Here is a 19,472-nt window from a genome sequence, read left to right on the forward strand (position 1 = left end):
ATAACCCCCTCTAAAAGCAGAAGTTGGATCCGCCCTTGATTTATGCATGCTCTGACTGATTCGAGCACTTTATTATGTAAGCATGTATGTAAGTTTGTAGCAATGTGTCTTTTGTCCCAAAGGCCCGCCATTTCAAATTTTCTGGAATGGAGGGAGGGGGATAATGTCCCCCCCCCCTCCATTCTAGAAACTTACATTATAAGTGCTCGAATCAGTCAGATTGTGCGCAATGCATTTAATTTAAAAAAAAAAAAACCCACCAAATTCGTACAAAAATGCCCAATTTCAGAAACATTTCAAAAATCCAGGGGGAAAGGGCAATTGAATCCCTGATCACCCATATGACGAGCATGGTTGTATGTGTTGGGGGGGGGGGATTCATGGGACAGAACTGCGCTGCCATTAAAATTTTCTTTACAGGTATTTTGGTTTCGTTCTTGGGGGGGGGAGGGGTATCACACTCTTGAAGGAAAGGGCACCCCTGCAGATCATGGAACAAACTTTGCCGTCGATTTTTTTTCGGGGGGTTGAGGAGTATTTAAAGGAGTCTTTTTTCTTTCATTTATGGTGTCTCTTTTTTTTGGTGGCGGGGGGGGGGGACTTTGTACAGATAGCTCCAACGAATTATTAGAGTCGCTGTATGAAAAGTTTATGACCCTATATGACTCTACCATAAGTATTTTAATCAACTAACATATAACCAAATTTCACGGTGAAGTTATAATAAAACAAGTAACTGCATTTAAACTGTGTTGTTTGTTTGTTTGTGGCTTATTAGTGCTTGCTTTTCAAACGTGGTACAATTCGATTTTTTAAAAATAATTTTTCATATTTGCCTCTTATGTGACATTAAAAATATTTTTAAATTAATTAAAACGAATTGGATGAATAAAACACAATTTAGGAATGGTACTTAAATTCAATTATAAACTAATATATTTAAATCATTAAAAATAAAAAATTGTTTTTGTTAAATGTTTTTTTTTCTTAACTGTACACCATTAATGAAGTAACTTAACTTGATCCGTAACGATTGTATCAAAAGAATTGCTTCATTTTGCTTATCGCCAAATATGGCGATAAACAAGAGAATCTAGCAACCTTTTTCAAATATGGCGGCTGGATTTAGCTGTATTTAACGGACGGTAAAATGATGGCGATGTTGATTTGCTTTCTAAAATGTAAATCATGCAAGATTCCGAAGCCGAAAAGAAAAAAGAAAATGCTGATGCTCAAAATGCGTCTAATGGTCCGAACAATCGCATCAATCAAAATGTGGAAAATGGTGAACCACGGCTACAAATTGGAGAACATTACTTAGTGAAACGAAGTGATGACACTTGGCGTTAGTACATTTCAATTCCTTTTTCTGGGTTTTAAAATAGAACAGCCTTACTTTTCGGTCTTGAAATCTTCTCATGAAGTATTAAAAATTAAAAAATTAAGCCATCTTTTCATAATGGATGTTTAGACCCCCCCCCCCCCCCCCTTATTATGTTTATCAAAACAAACGTAACATTTTTCATCGCTAATGGAAATGGAACTTTGGAACGTACTAAATAGTGCGATAATACTTTTCAATCAAGTTAACGTCATTAAAGAGAATTCAATGGAATTATTTTTTCACATATCTATTCCTATGCTTTAGTTTTCACAAAAAGTGACAGCTCAGTTCAGCTTATGCTTTGCTTACTTTATAATTTCTATAATAAGTATTTATAATTTCTTCCATTCTAAATTTGATTGTCTTATTGCTCTTAGTTCAAATCTGTTTATACTAAAACTGGGGATATTTCGATAATTGGGAATCTGGCGTGGTCGTTTCATTTTTGGTGTAAATAATTCTATTTTGGTTACCCCGCTGATTTATAGTAACCCTATGTGAATAGATGTTTTCGATATCTTTGTTTTGATTTGCAAAGAAAAATACCTCTCGTGCAGGCGCTGGAGCCAAAAATTGATGCCAATGAAGAAAGATCGCCAGATTCCCAATTATCGAAATATCCCCCTAAAACTTGTGTTTTGGTATCATAAATACATTGATCAATTTCAATTAATTGAAACATTCTTGACGTTGCAAGTAATATTTTTATGGTTCTGTTTTTTTTTTTTTTCTCATAAATTTTTCTATACAGATACAGCTGAAATTATTCAAATTCGAGCCAGTGAACAAGAGAGTGGAAAGAATGAATTTTATGTTCATTATGATGGCTGTGAGTATAAGTTTTCCTTCATTAAGTAGTCATTTTGTAATGATTTTGTAAAAAACTGGATTTTAATTGCTCTGCTCATAACTTAGTTTGAAACTGGTATAACTTTTTAGAACTTCTTAATTAACCTATTTTTTTTTTGCATCGAAGTCTTATAAATTATTTTTAAATGAAAATACTGATTTTTTATTCAAGTCTATTGATGTGCAATTTTGCAAGTAAACTTAATCATTCAAGTTTTGTAATTATTTATTTTATTTATTCATTTTTATTGAACTTTATTTGTTTATTTTTTTGTATGTGAAACTGGCAGCACAATCCTAAAAACATTCTCATTTTGACGTTTGAAAATTAGTATTTTAAAGCCTGAATCACTTGCAGAAAAAAAAAGTTCTCAGTGTGTAATTTTCCTAATAGACTGATCCAGTTAATTGCTTAGAAACAAATGTTAATAATTTCAGTAAAAATAAATTGAAAGTTAATGAATTTGAATGTATTTACCAAACTATTAGAAGCGACATAAAACAATGGTTGTCTAATCTACACAAAAGAAAATGAAAATGGAAAAAAAAAAGTAAATCTCTTAATATGGAGGTGAGTCATAAAAAAAGTTTCATTTTCGACTGACTGTACTGTAACACCCTGTTGTAATTGAAAGAGGCGATTCAGAAAACGCAGCCTGGATTTCTCGGATCTGGCGTTTTGATGTTGAATGACTCAGAGCCCACCCTCAGCGACCCCAATAAAAAACAATTCTTGGTTCGGAGCACCTACGCAGTCTACCATGCAGTCCTGATATCGTACCAAGAGACTTTAATCTGTTTCCAGCTTTGAAGAAGAATCTTGGCGAATGGCACTTAGAAAGCAATGCTGAAAGCAAACAAGCCGTTAAATGCTTCTTATGTGTGAAAAGCTTTAAGTTTATCTGGAAGGCTTTTTGAAGCCTATCAAGTGATACAAGGTCAACAAACTTTTCCACTCTCCCTCGTTAAAAGTCAAGATTCGTCACTCGCCACGTGGCAACCTAGTTTGAAAAAAAGCCGATGTTCTCAGTTGCCATTTCCCCCCCCCCCCTGTTGTTCCTAAGAAAAAAAATCTTAGGAAGATCGTTTTTTGACCAGAACGCGCGGCAATACTTTTCAGTTACGTGTGAAACATAGACGCCATATTTGATCACTCACAAGATGGAAGTAGGTAAAGTACTTAAGTGCTTAAGTTTGCGAAAACAAAGCAGAATTGATGTTTATTCAAATGCTAACTAATGAAAATAACAAAAATGTGCTGTAAAGCATTTTATTTATTTATTTTTATTATTTAAATCAGTTTTCTTGAGAAATGAAAAATTTTGTATTTAAAATTTCATCTTATCCTTATTGCATTGGGCGCTAATGTGCTAAAAGCTATAACAGTTCAATTAAATTGGTTTTTAATGAGGATTTTTCATTTTATAATTACTTTTATGCTACAAATTCAAAAACCTAAATCTTAGTTTTTAGTGTAGTTGCCATATTTGATCACTTCCAAGATGGAAGTAGACAAGATTCTTTAAGTGCCTAAGTTTCCAAAAATAGAATTGGATGTCTATTGCATTGCAATGACTATTGAACATCCCGCACCATGTGCCGTATTTTTCCCCCCTGGATAATGAATTATTTTCTCTAAAAATGCAAAATTTTTTCCTTCAAATTTTATCTTCAGAATATTTTATCAGTATTGCTTCAAACGCTAATGTGCTAAAAACTGACTCTTTCATCAAAATTATTGTTTTTTGAGGGTTTTTAATCATTAAAAATACTTTTATATCTTAAATTTTTCGCGTAGTCGCCATGTTTGGTCATTCGAAAGATGAAAGCAGACAAGACTATTTAATTGCCTTAGTTTCCAGAAAACAGAATTGGATGCCTATCTCAGTGCAAACTACTGAAAATAACACAAAAAAGCCCAGAAATTATGTTTTTTTTTAAAAACTAGTTATTTTCTGGAAAAATGAAATTTTATCACCAAAATTGAATTTTTTGTAAATTTCATCTAAAATGCAGTTTTTTGCCGACTTTTCATTAATTTATTTATCTATTTTGAAAAAGAAAAATGCACGTTTATATCTTTTAAAATGTAATTCTGTAAAGTTCTATTTATTTATTTTTTCATGAAAATAGTAAAAACTCCTCTACCACAGTGGTGGCCACTTAAGTTTTTTGGGTCTAGTGGCTGCTGGCCACTTAGAAATTTTCTGAATCTTTACCTTTATCCCTTGTGGTTAAAGGGATTAACTCTAATTTTTATAAATTTTAATATTTATTTCATCAAAAATTACAAAAATCTGAAGAATACCAAAGAAATGACAATTTATTCTTCAGATTTATAAAATTGTGCTCGTTGGCTTTTATGATAAAATCAGGGAATTTAGAACAGCACATTTTACAATTATGCCTTTGTATCAAACTGATTCAGACAGTAACGCATCCATATTTCTAGAGCTAGAGAGAGGGTTGCTGAGCTCTCTTGTTCTAGATTAAAAAAAAAAATGCTTCTTTCATTGGGGAAACGTAGGACTGTGTTATAGGGCTCCAATCAAGTCATAGCATTATTTTGTTATTTCTTAAAAGCGTTTAAAAAATTTTATGTATGAAGGTAAAAATTTTATATATTCTATATTCTTACTAACCAAATACTTTAAAAGGTTTTAATAATTAAAAATATCTTGCCTTAAGCAACTATTCTCTCCACGTTCCTATTTCTCGGAAAAAGTACAGAAGGGCAATTCTCGAAAAAAATGTCCTGTGCGTAACGCTAAGTTCTTGATTTTTCCAAGTTAACCAAAGTCATCAAAAAATAATGCTGTTTGGGAATATAATACATGCTTTAATATATTAACAAAGCATGACACTTAGTCCCATGTTTCATTAATAGTTACTTGAATAAAATAAAAAACTTAGCGTTACACACGGGACATTTTTCTGAGAATCACCCAGAGGTATTCTGTTTAATTACATTGTTAATTATATGTTGTTGTTTTTAAAGTAGTTAGGGATTATATAATAATCTGAAATAATGCTTTTCTTTTCCATAATTTCAATGAAGTTTATTGTATTTTGCATTTAAACTTATAACAACTTTATTTCAAATGTGTTGCAGGTAATCGTAGGCTAGATGAATGGGTTTATAGTGATCGTTTTGATTTTACGTCTTCAAATAAAGATAACGGTAAGAATATCCACAATGCTGCACATCGTGTTGATCAACCAGACAGAAAAATTACAAGAAATCAAAAAAGGAAACATGATGAAATTAATCATGTACAAAAGGTATTTATTTTTTTCAGCAGTTTTGCTTTCATATAATTTGAAGCTATAGTGTAAAATTACAATATTCGTAAGCTTAATTTTAAGCTCTCTACGAAATAAAACGTCTTAAACTAAAGATTTTGTTTTCTGATTTTGTTTATTTTCTCACTGTTCGAATTACATCAATCTTAACCGTTACAGTTACAGTCACACTCTCACTCTCGAAATGCTCAACGTTGTCAATATTGTTTTGTAAAGGATGGCTTTGAAAGATAACAATAGGTTCATTGTGTAATTTCAGGCTTAAGATCTGCATCTCTTCAAAAGTGTGATCGACAGTTTAATATAATGTACTTTAAATATGTACAACGCTATTAGTAGTACATATTTCAAATCATTGCAAATATTCTATAACCTTTGGATATGTTTTAAGTTTCAAATATGATTTGTGCAAATCGTCCTTGCAATTTCTTTAGAATTAAGTGTGCCAGAACAACTATTTCTTCTATAGTTTGTTTCTTCTTTCTTTTTGTTTCCATATTAACTAGTTAGAAAAATGTAAAAATACTCCTCCTTTTTTGTTTTTTATCTCTTTACATGTTTTCATGTTAATCATTAACTAATTTTTTGTTTTAATGTTACAAATGTGAAAAATTGAAAGATGTTCTTAATTTAGACATATTAATTTCATTATCACTGTGTTCTTAATTTAACTTACTAATTAGAATTCATTATCACTGTGTCACTTTTTAAATATATGTGCAAGTTACTTATTCCATTGAAATACTTAATTTGAAATACAGTAAATTTTGTTACAATGAATTTCAAGGGATCACACATTCTGTTCATTGTAATGGAAGTTAAAAAAAATTTTTTTTTAATTAAATTTCATTGATTATTTTGACAGTTCTCAGATTTCTGTTGAAGTCTTAAAGAGGTTAAATCAATTTTTAAAATAGTGCAGAAAATTAGTATATTTGCTGAAACATTAGTAACATTAAATTCATTAAATTTTTAACTGAAAAATTGATGGTACCAACAACACAATTGTACTCAAAAAAAAAAAAACGTATTGCATAAAATATATCCTTTTCTTAATGATTTTATCAGAATGTGTTTGAAGTTTCTTTAAGCAATATGAGCCCTAATAGTACAGTGATCAAAATAAGGCGCTTTTGTGACCCTCGTATGTGTCATTATTATTTATTTTGACAGTTCAAGAGTTTCAGTTATAGTGTAATAAGTACAGGTCTTGAATTCAGCTCTCCTTTGAATGCTTCTGTTAGAGTTTATGATGTACGAATACTTAGAAGCTAATATTTCAAAACATCTATGTTTTTTGTTGGATTCATCAATGATATCAACGTTTTAGTTTGAAGATCTTTATCTTGAAACACAATTTTTGTTCTTTCTTTCTTTTATTTTCTTTTTTCTTTTTGTCAATAATGCATCTTTAGTATGAGCTTTAAAAAAGCTTAGAGAATTAGTAGCATAAAACAATACCATTTTTTATTTTGTCCTTAAATGTGATAGTAACACATGTCTTGAATTAGAAAATGAGTTTCAGAGATTCATTTTTGGAGATACTTACATAACTGTAAGTAAAACATTTCGTTCCTTTTCTATTGACCTAAAAACTTTCGTAATTTTTAGTTATGCCTTAGAGATTCAAATAGTTATGGTGCACTTGCCGTATTTCAAGTGTTTTGTTTTTGTTGTATTTTTTGAAATTGTTTTTAGTTTATGAAATGTTATAACAAAACCTAAGTATGACTATTACCGAAAGGGAAAAAGCTAGGTAAAAACAAACCACATCTGAATCTAGTTTTTCATTTTCACCATTTAATACATATGTGTATCTGATTAGAATATATGTTTTGGCTTTTTGAAATAATCTCTATCTATTTTGATATTTAGACCTATGCTGAAATGGATCCTACTACTGCTGCATTGGAGAAAGAGCATGAGGCAGTAAGTTTTGATCTTTGAATAGGATCTTGCAGTATTCTTCTCATTGTTTACATGTTAAACTTTAGTAGAAATCTGAAACTGTATTTGATTCAATGATTTTAAAAAGGGCATGGCTATCCATACTTATATCCTTTAAAAAATCATCAATTCATTCAAAATATTGGTGTATATTTCTACTACAGTAGATCTTGTTCATCCGGACTTCGTTTATTTGGACCTCAGGATAATCCAGGTCAAGTTTTTAAGACTTTTCAGAAGTATTTTTCTTCACTTTAATAATAAGTATAATTATAAGTGTGCCAAACATTAACTTTTATTGCATAATAAATTATATTTATCTAACAAACATCATGCCATAAATGAAGGATCCTCTCCGCCACCATTCTATCTGATCTTTTTATGATAAATCACTTGTGTAACCTGGTGTCTTTCAAACACCACACATGTTTGAGACAATAGACAGTGTACCAATTCTTTGAGAAATGACATGGGGAATTATTTATATATTTTTTATTGTCTTGTAAACAATTCTATGAAATTTTGTTACAAAAAATTTCTTTATATTGAAATGTGAATGATAAGGGCATTTATTTCAGAGCTTATTTTGCTTGTTGCTTATATTATTTAGCTTTTCAATTCCCCAGATCACCTTTTGTGTCAGTTAATCTGTATAAACGAGGTTATACTGTAATTTGTGTTGCTTTAACCTATCACTACCGAAACAAACTGAATGATATTCTAGAGCATTTGTACAACTAGAAAGTTATGTCCAGGGGAAGGAGTTTTATCTATAAAAAGTTTACCTCCGTTTGTATCTTAACATTCAAGGATTGGCAACACGGCTTAAAACTAAAGATCCATGGAAGGATTTAACTTTTGGGGCACTTGCTTAAGTATTTTAAATTTATCAATGGCAGTATTTGTTTCCTTTGTTTCCCTTAATTTTATTGTGAATTCTCAAAGAACTCATTTTTATTAAGTGTAAGCTATAGCTAGTTCATAAATCAGAGGCCGCCCTGGAAAAAACTGGCAAAAGAACCCTTATTTCCGATAAATAAAAAATCATAAACATTCAAAGGAAAAAAAACCGAGCAATACTGGTAAATATATATATTGATGCTTCTCATTGAAAGAACATTTATATGTCAAATTATAGTGCATGCAGTTGTATGCATTATTATGTATTATGACAACATTAGGTGAAATACTGATTTTTTATTTTCAGGCTTTTTATTTTATGGTAGAATATTTATAAAACAGATGCATATTAACATTAAGTTTTAATGCATAAAGTATCAACTTTATAAAATGAATACCACGCAATATGAAAGTCAGTAGTTCAAGGGACATTCATCTTCATTAAATGAAGTCAAATTTTTCTGCGTTAAACTATTTTAAAATTTGCACACTTGAAATTTTGAGGCTCTCAAAAATAGAGTCAAAGAAACTTAAGCTACTTATATCATTTTAGGAAAGGTAAGGCTCAACAGTTTGAAAAGGCTTAAAACGGCAGTATGCTCCACCACAATTCTTGTGAATGAACGCTGTCTATGTTTTAAATTTTGTAGTGAATGTTCTATAATACCTTTTGAAAGATTTGAAGGATCTTTGGTTATTTATTTCAGTTACCTTTTTTCTAGATTACTAAAGTGAAATATATTGATAGAATACAGTTTGGAAAATATGAAATTGATGCTTGGTACTTCTCCCCTTTTCCTGAGGAATATGGAAAGCAGTCCAAATTATGGATTTGTGAATATTGTCTAAAATATATGCGTCTAGAAAAAACTTACAGATATCATCAAGTAATTTTACTGTTTTAATGTTATTATGTTTTACACTGTAAAAACATTTTCTTGTGTGTTACTAAAGCCAGATTTTTAGGCATGATTTTGATGTTAGTTGAGCACTGTTGCAAGCTTGGAAAGGTTTTGGACACTATGGTAAAAGCCATGGTTTTGCCTTCTGTTCGAAACTCGTGTGTCAAAAAGTGTCCAAAACGGCATTTTTTATGATGTTGTAGTTTGTGACAAAGTATCAAGAATAGAATAAAATCTATCATCAGTGGCAGCTCGTGGGAGGGGCCAGAGGGGGCTGGCCCCTCCCATGTGTTTTATGTGTTTTTTATTGATTTTAATTTCTTCTTTGTCTTATATTTTCTTCAAAAAAAGTCCATCTTTGTTGTGGCTTTTTTTCTAAAATTTTTGTGTGAATCTTGCAGCAATTAATTTTGCTCTTTATTTATTTAAGTAATGATTCTCTTTCACAACAGTGTAGAATCATGTTAGGTGTCTCCTCTGTGTTTCTCACTGTGTCTGGCTGTTTAATCAATCAATAGTAATTATTATGTAAATGAATATGTGTGTACATTCATTTCTTTATTGTGTGTGTGTTCCATTTGTAATTTGTGTTGTTAATTTTGTAGGGAGAGTGCACATTTCGTCAGCCTCCCGGCAAGGAAATTTATCGAAAAGGCACTTTATCTGTTTATGAAGTGGATGGCAAAGATCATAAGGTAAAAATATATATGTTTCATGATGCCTTTTTTCCCCATAAAATGACTGTTGAAATTATATATTTACTCAATTTAAAGAAGAAAATTACTGTTTTCTTTTTTTTTTTTTAATTTAACTTCAAAGTTGTACTGTCATTTGTTTTCCAATTTGCATTAACATTCTGCTTAAACTAATCGCGATTTTTACTTTCTAAACTTAAAAACACTTTATTAGAAATTGTATCTGCAGTTAATGCCTGTTTTTCTAAAATATCCATATCTTGCAAATCTTCCTGTCAATAGTTTTTAATTCCCTTGTGTTGTTGTCTTGTGCCAGCTAGGCTGCGCTGCTTCACTTTTCCAACTGTACTGTAATTTGGTGTGAAGTCCGACTTCCATAGTACACACATGCCATAAAGACCAAATACAACATTTAATCCTTGCTTTTCTTGACTTGATTTATCTCTAATCCCATATCTCCAGAATTCCAGTTACACTCTCAGTTTTGAATTTCAGCTTTATTGAATCTTTCAGCTGCAGCATTTGCAGAAAACAAAACATTCCATTGTATATCAGCCACTATTTTGTCCTCGGAATCTTACGGAACAATTGAGCCCAGAGAAAACATTGTATAAGGGACTGTTATGGGTGCAAGATCTTCTGTCTCAGGATGGATTTCCGTCTTGATGAAATTTCCCAGATGGAGGGCGGGACGGAAAGCAATTCGACGATTTTCCTTCAGGATTTACTTGGGAAAAAAAGAAGGAAAATTAGGTATTTGAAAAATATGCTTTATATATCATAGCATTGTATAACCAGGCTTTTACATCGACATTCTCTCGGTTTTTCACTATGAGTGTGTTTTGTTTGTTACGTGCTACTGGAGGCTTGGCTTTTAGACATGCTCCGGTTTTTTTTTTAGGTAGCTCTGTTACTGGGAACTAACTCACTGCATAGTATCAACATTTATGCATAATGATTGAATTAATAAAAGAAAAACACATAAAAGAGAAAAAAGTTGAAAGCAATGAAATTAAAAAATGCCAAATACAAAGAAAAAGCTAGTTTGAGATTAATCTCGTTAGCACAAGAAATCTTATTTTTTAAAATTTTTTTACTTAACATATTTTTTATCTTGAGCTCATCAGCAAACTTGCACCCTTGGGGACTGTCCATGATGATGTCTTACGTTTTTTTACATATTTATTTGACCTCCCTCCTCCTCTTTGTCACAAAAGTCACAAATGAGTTTTTGAGATACTAGAAGAAACAAGTTTCGAGTATCATGCTAATGCTAGGGAAATGTTGGAATTGGATGTTTTTTCCCCCTGCTTTTGGGTAACCAAATAACCAAGGTGGTTTTACAATAAAGCTTACACAATATATGACAAAAAAAAAAAAAAAAAAGAAGAAGAAAAGAAAAAAGAAAAAGAAATATTGTGCTCTGAATTTATGCCATTCTTGTGTTTGAATTCTTTAAATTGAAAATAAGGTAAAAATCTAAGAATTTTTAAGCAACAATCACTGACAACATTTTTTCTGTACAGTTATGTACATACTCAATATCAATGTTAGTTTCAAAAATTAGTAAAACATGTAATAACAATAAATTGTGCTGTAAAATGTGCAACATTATTTATGTAGATGTTACAAAAAAAGAATATGCCATCTCTTTAAATTTTTTTCAATTGCACACTTCTATGACCTTATCCAAACTTCTGGGTCTTGAAACCTCTCTATCACAAATTTTTTTTTTTCCTTGTCACGAATTTCCGTTTATAAAATTATTTGACTGTATAACTAACTGAATGATTGTTTTGGTTCTGTTCTGTTAGCTGTGACTGTCTATTTATTTTTCAGTTGTACTGTCAGTTGCTATGTCTATTGGCTAAGTTGTTCTTGGATCATAAAACTTTGTATTTTGATGTGGAGCCCTTCCTTTTTTACGTTTTAACTGAAACGGACAAACATGGAGCACACATAGTTGGTTACTTCTCTAAAGAAAAAGAATCTCCTGATGGAAATAATGTTGCTTGCATTCTTACCTTGCCTCCATATCAGAGAAAAGGATATGGAAAATTTCTCATTGCATTTAGTAAGCATAAATTTTGTATCCTTTTGCTTTAGAATTGATTTCAAATATATTTTTTCCCCCACTAATGAAATTACTCATCCTTTTGAATGCATCCACATTGTTTGCTCATTTAAGATGAACATGTTAAAACCCACAGGAAAAAAAAGTGTTTTGATATAAGAAATAGAAAGAAAAAAAAGTAAAGTGGATCAAGTTTATAATTTTGAAACGCAAATCCTTTAATTAAATGATAATAAACTGGCTTTTTGATAATTGCCCTTGTGCGATAAAACAAAATTTTGAGTAAGATATTTTGAAGAAATTAATGGTTTTAACTTTGCTTGGTATGTCGACCTGGAACCATAGCAAGAATTGCATGAAAATTGACTATGTTAAAATTCTAAACAGTAGACTCTTTAAGCTAGCATTTCTTAATGTGTGTTCCATGAAACCTAAGGGTTTCATGGAGATCACTCAAGGGTTCCGTGAAAATTGCACTTTATGCTCCGCTCAAATAAGTCTCTTTAAAATCAAAAACTAACTAAATCTATTTCATATCAAAACCCAATTTTCTTTTTCCTTCATTTTTTTTTTTTTTTTTTAAAGAAAATGAGTTTGCAAAGTTGGGCAAAAAAAGCCATGTAAGAACAACATTTTTTATTAGACATAAAAAGAAATAATAAAAGTAAAATTTTTAATTAAGATATTTCTAATGATATCCTAAAATCTAAACCTACAATCAATTTAAACAGTTTTGCAGTGTTTTTATGATTATTCGTAATAGTCGTTGTGTCAACAACAACATTAGAGATATGGTTAAGATTAGGCTTAGGTATTAGGTTAAGCCCAATATTAAGTACATCTGCAATAATAAAAAATAAGTTCCATTAATATCATTAAAGTTTCAACTTTAACATATCGTTTTTATTTACTTTTTAAAAATACAGTGAAGCACCGTTTATTCGTTTTAAGGGAGAAAAAGCGTATCAAAAAAGCGTATAAACGAAAAAACGTATATTAGGTTTACGTTAATGTGTATTAGACTCTGCACGGACCAATTTAAAAAACGTGTAATTGATAAAAACGTATAAAAGAGAAACGTATAAACGGTGCTTCACTGTACTTGAAGAAATTTTTGGATTACTTTTTAGAATATTTTTTTAAGTCTATATGTATTAAATACACCGCCAGCTCAGTCAATTCCAACCGAGGACTGTAGTTTCGTGCTTATTAGCACTCATCAGCCCGGCATAGGACTGACTGAGCTGGAGGTGGAAAACCTCTTAAGGAAGCCAAGAGTGCCAAACAAACTGGTAGCTAATGCAGAATTAACACTGACCAGATGAGTGACCGAAGCAATGGTTCGGTTCACCTCGAATATTGAAGGCAAGGTAGGTATTCGAGGTGAACCGAACCATTGCTTCGGTCACTCGTCTGGTCAGTGCTAATTCTGCATTAGCTACCAGTTTGTTTGGCACTCTTGGTTTCCTTAAGAGGTTTTCCACCTCCAGCTCAGTTACTCCTATGCTGAGCTGATGAGTGCTAATAAGCACAAAACAGCAGTCCTCGGCTGGAATTGACTGAGCTGGCGGTGTATTTCATGTATTTGCATTTTTATCTTTCTGTTTTGCCTGTCATTGCAGAGTTATTACATATTGCTGGGTATAATTTGTTCAGACAGGATAGAGTAGGTAAAAGAGGTGGTGGGGTTTTATTTAATGTTAGAGACAATTTTATTTGCAATGAATTGGTCATAAATGATAAGCCCACTGATATTGATATGGTTTGGCTGGAGTTGATGAGCAGTAAGGGCAAAAAGCTACGGTTTGGAAACATTTATAGGCCACCTAATTCAAACCAGGGACAAGATGAACAGATGTACCGTATTATTAGTGACATGTCCAGTAAGGGATCCGTTATCATAATGGGGGATTTCAATTTTCCGGGTATTGATTGGAATAATTTTTATTCTGGTAATGGCAAAGAAGAGGAATTTTTAAAAGTAATTGGTGACTGTTTCTTAGATCAAGTTGTAACTCAGGGAACTCGAGAGGAGGCAATTTTGGATCTAGTTTTTTGTGACATAGGTAGTTTTGTTCAGGGGTTGAGTGTAGGGGAGCATATTGGAGATAGTGATCATAACAGCATTAGGTTCCGGGTTAAATTTGAAGTGTGCAAAGATGATAATTTTAGGTTTGTGCCCAATTTCAGAAACATCGATTTTGTTGCACTTAGGCAGAGCTTGAAAGAGGTTTTTTCGTCAGGGTTGGAAAATAGCGACGTAGATCAGCAATGGACGGAATTTAAGGATAAACTTGCTAAAACCGTTGGGGACTATGTTCCATTTAGGAGAAAAGGTGTTAGTACCAAAATTTGGCCCATGTGGTTCTCCAGGGAGACTAAAGAAGCTCTTAATTATAAGCAAGCCACTTTTCGTAAGTTTAAAGAAACTGGTCAGAGTGCAGAGAGACTCCAGTATAGTAAGGCAAGGCGAAATTTTAAGTATTTGGTACGGATTCAGAAAAGGGAATTGGAGCAAAGGCTGGCAGATGACATTGATGGGAATCCTAAGAGGTTTTTTGCTTACGCTAATTCTGGGAAAGCTCGAAACAGTCAAATTGGGCCTTTGGTTGATGAGTATGGAAATTTAATCCAAAACGATAGGGATATTGCAAATGTTCTAAATAACTTTTTTTCCAGTGTGTTTAACGATAACTGTATCCCAACAGTTGACACTAACAAGACACAAGCTATTATACAGCTTGAGGATTTTGTATTTTCCAGGGAGGAGGTTTTATTTCATTTGAAAAAGATTAAAGCAACTAAAGCTCCGGGACCAGATAATATTTATCCAAAAATTTTAGTAGAATGTGCAGAGGAATTAGTGGATGTTATTTTGATTATTTTCAATGCTTCTTATAACTCGGGGACGGTGCCAGAGGACTGGAAGCTGGCTAACATAACGCCACTCTTCAAGAAGGGGTCTAAAGGTATTGCTGGGAATTATAGACCTGTAAGTTTGACTTCGGTGATTTGTAAGATTTTCGAAACTTTGATCAAAATTAAGATCATGATGTTCTTAGAGACTAATAGTCTGTTGACTAGTTTGCAGTATGGTTTCAGGAAAGGTAAATCCTGTACTACTAATCTATTGCATTTCTACGACAAGGTTACCTCAGCTTTAGATAACAAAAAATGTGTGGATATTGTTTATATTGATTTTCAAAAAGCTTTTGACAAGGTACCGCATGTTGCTCTTCTCAGCAAAATAGCTGACATTGGAATAGGAGGAAAAACTTTACTTTGGGTTAGAAATTGGCTTACTGGTAGGAAGCAAAGAGTAGTTGTGAGAGGAAATCATTCTAATTGGAGTGATGTTTTAAGTGGGGTTCCTCAGGGATCAGTTTTAGGGCCTCTTTTGTTTATTATATTTATGAATGACATCAATGAAAATATTTCTGGAAGCATGAATTGTTTTGCTGACGATGTAAAAGTTATGGGGATTGTCGAAAATGAAGAACAAGTAAAACAGCTGCAAGAGGATTTAGATCATATTACTAAGTGGGCAGATAAATGGGGTATGGCAGTTAATGTAGGGAAATGTCAAGTGCTACACTTAGGTCATGGAAATAAGCGTATGAGATATCGTTTACAGGGTTCAGTCATAAATCAGGCAGAAAATGTTATGGATCTGGGTGTCTTTATAAATCAGGACTTCAAGTTTAGTCAACAGTGCAGTATTGCTAGTAACAAAGCCAACAAAATGCTTGGGTTCATCAATAGATCTATTTCAAACAAATCTAAGAAAGTTCTTCTGCCTTTATATAGGAGTTTAGTAAGACCTCATTTGGAGTATGCTGTGCAATTCTGGTCGCCTTATCTGAAGAAAGATATTTTTGTATTGGAAAGGGTTCAAAGAAGGGTAACTAAATTAGTAAGGGGACTCTCAGATTTAGATTATGATACCAGACTTAATAGGCTTAACATGTATAGCCTAGAGCAAAGGAGAGTCAGAGGGGACATGATTCAGTTATTTAAATTTATCAAAATGAAAGATGTAAATGGATTAAATTTTTGCGGGGAAAGCAGGACAAGGGGTCATTGTTTTAAGCTATTTAAATCTCAGGCTAACTTGGAAATCAGGAAAAACTACTACTTTAGCAGGGTCGTGGGCACTTGGAATAGCTTACCGGAAGAGGCGGTAATGAGCAAGGGAGTGGATAGCTTTAAGAGGGCCATTGATCTTCATTGGGGACTAATTAATTGACCAGGACCAGCCTAGCTGGGCCCAGAGCCTGTTGCTGGTCGTCACATTTGTATTTGTATTATTTGTATTTCTGCCTTAGCCCTGGCTATAGGTTGGTTACTTACTGAATCTATATATATTGTTTGAAATATTTTCCTTTTTAGTGAAAATAAATTATTGCCAGAACAAAACTATGCTATTGAAAAACCCGAGGAACACTCGAGGGCTTCTATGTTGGAAAAATTTGGGGAAAGGGGTTGTTTATGAAATTAAATAAGAAAAGCAATTGTAATTTATATGAGTTGAATAAACATTTTTCTACGGAGTTCTTTCATCTTTATACTCTACTTATTATAATTTTATTTTATAAAATTCTCTGAAATTTTTATATTTATCTTTTAAAGGTTATGAGTTGTCAAAGAAAGAGTACGTGGTTGGATCGCCAGAAAAGCCACTCTCTGATCTCGGAAAGTTAAGTTACCGAAGTTATTGGTCATGGGTTATTTTAGAAATACTGAAAGATTTCAGAGGAGCATTATCTGTTAAAAAATTAAGGTATAGTTCTTCAGTTTATCCAATGTACTTTTTTTACCTTCTAACTAACAATTTTCAAAACTGGTGTTTCAAAATAATAGTAATAATAAATAAATAAATAAATAAATAAAATTTTGTTTTAACTTCTTATGCTCATTGTTCAAAATGATTTGTTAGCATATAAGATGATGATCAATTATCCACTTTACCCATCTTTAGTATTGAAGAGCAATCCTTATTTGAATCTTTCTACAGTAAACTCCCAGCTAACCCCGGAATAGGGTGGCACAGTAACCGGGGTTGAGGAAATTTTGCAGATAACTCACAGGATGGGTGAAAAAAGATACTAGTATATACAATAGCTTTAAAAAATCAAACAAAGACACTTGCAAATATTTAAACTAGCTAAAAATGATATCAGTGAATGTATCTCTGTGTCCAAAAAGTAATGTAATCCCAGAAAGTATTAATTAATTGCAATAACAAACAGATTACGTATATAAGGAAGGAAATCATGCAAATGGATTAACTGAAGCACATCATGTTACAAGAACTGGAATGAAAAACTGATCTGGTTATTTGTTAACGCATTTTGAGTAATGTGGGATGTAGGTTTAAAATTCAGGTTTCAACTATAGTTGCGGGAAACCTTACCTGGCAGCTTTGTAAATGATGTGATTGTTATGCTTAAAATCTGTTTCTCAACTTTTTCACTACTGATGAGCACTTGGGGGTTCCTGCCCCCACCCCCTAACTATAAAAATGATAAAACCAATATAAAAATGATATTGATTAATTTTCATCAGGCTGTTCATAGACCATATGAAAATTTCTCAGGACCACTTGTGGCCAAATCACCACTGGTTGAGAATCACTGCTTTGACAATTACTCATATAAAGTAGCTTAAAGTAACGATCTTGTTCTTATGCTAAGTCACTGATAAAGTTGTGTTAAAAATGCTTCAAAACTATTTGGATACTGAATTTAATTTGTAAACTCTTTATTAGAATTTCACTGTAAATCTTTATTTTTATAACTTTGCCAAAATTGTTTCTGTTATTTGATTTCATGTTTTTGGTTTGCTTACAGCCAAATGACAAGCATTACTCAGTGTGATATCATAAGTACTCTTCAGAGTTTGAATATGGTGAAATACTGGAGAGGTCAGCACATCATTTGTGTTACACCAAAAATAGTTGAAGAACAGCTTCGCAGTTTCAACTGCAGGCGCCCCAAAATAACTGTGGATGTCGGATTGCTGAAATGGAGTCCTCCAAAAAAGCAAACAAAGTCAATGAAGAAGTAAAGCTTTCATCTCACCTGTGCAGTGGAAATATGACTATAATTTTCTTCAGCCATCACCAGTCAGTAAATCTCATTTATTTCATTACAAAATGTTTCATTTTATGTTGAAATTCAATCGTATGTTGAAAATCAATTGTACAAATATCATTAATAAAGAATAAGACAAGTTAGTAGATTTGTTTGAGAACTCTCCTTGTTCCAAAAGGTAAGTTTATTTATTTTTGTCTAGTTTTGAAACATGCACCTTGATTTTAGTTTAAATGAAATCTTTGGTGATGAAGTTAAAAGTAGAAACATTAAATATTTGTTTATAAATAATTTAACTTTCTGTTTATTACTCATTATCTATAATATTTTAATTCTTATGTTTTTAATTTCGAAGTAAAATGAATTTAATTTTATTGAAAGATGTAAAAAGGAATGTCACGCAAATATAGTCAAATAATTAAGATTTTATTTTGATTTCGTCACAAAATTCACATGTATGTATGTTTTTCACTTAATTTTCTCCATCATAATCCCTTTGTTTTTGCTTCGGATTTTTTATTGTATTCAAAAACAATAGTAGTTATAAAATTATCATACATCTGCTTTGTATTGCTCTCCAGTAGCAAAACCAACTTTACCCTAAAATGACTGAGAAAAGTCTAGCTGCTATTTTAACCATCTGCTCTTTTTGTTAGGGCTTAACTGACAGGTCACAATAATTTGTCAACAAATGAAGATGTTTGAACGCACTATCAATTATCCATCATTCAATTGAAAGTCGGGGAAATATTCTGAAGGATATATTCAATGCCATGTCTAAAATTAATGATTTAATACATAAAAGAAATATTAATTAAAAACAAAAAAAAAAAAAGAAAAGAACAGAAAGAGAACAGTACATAGAACAATACTTAGTAAATGAAGTAAGAAATATAATTTTGTATTAGTAATATTATCTTTGCTTATGTACTTCAAGTTTTACAACTAATATCACTTGTTTTTTTTGAGAAGATAATACAAGTTTTCTCTCCTATCTGAGTATTTTTGCATCAGGGTTGTTTGGTTTAAACCACGTTGGTTTAAACCATGATTTTAACCAATTGGTTTTTAAAAAAAACCATGCGGTTTTTTTAAAAAATGGTTTTTTGAAAAAAAAAAAAAGCCAAAAAAAAAAAAAAAAAATCCATTTTACAGGTTTACATTAATTTTCCCACACTTATTGAAAAATGTAAAATTTCATTTATGCTAAGTTCCTAGCTAAGTTGCAGAGATAAATTCTAAAATTGCAAAGTTGCTTCTTCAATACAAGCTTTAATCGAAAAAAAATATTAATATATTTTTTATTTCATATATGTGCCATAAAGC

The 19,472-nt window shown here is 31.7% G+C and overlaps 1 protein-coding gene across 1 annotated transcript; it reads left to right on the forward strand.

Annotated features, from left to right (window-relative positions):
• The first annotated feature begins 1,153 nt into the window (after nt 1-1,153).
• LOC129217616 (histone acetyltransferase KAT8-like) lies at nt 1,154-18,289 on the forward strand. The gene is made up of 9 exons (XM_054851944.1): nt 1,154-1,345; nt 2,136-2,213; nt 5,346-5,515; nt 7,412-7,465; nt 9,106-9,270; nt 9,891-9,980; nt 11,820-12,054; nt 16,684-16,834; nt 17,904-18,289. Exons 1-9 carry the CDS (start codon nt 1,189-1,191, stop codon nt 18,118-18,120), a joined length of 1,317 nt encoding a protein of 438 aa, XP_054707919.1. The 5' UTR covers nt 1,154-1,188; the 3' UTR covers nt 18,121-18,289.
• Nucleotides 18,290-19,472: the final 1,183 nt, after the last annotated feature.

Source organism: Uloborus diversus, chromosome 2, assembly GCF_026930045.1.
Source record: "Uloborus diversus isolate 005 chromosome 2, Udiv.v.3.1, whole genome shotgun sequence".
Taxonomy (NCBI): Eukaryota; Metazoa; Arthropoda; class Arachnida; order Araneae; family Uloboridae; genus Uloborus; species Uloborus diversus.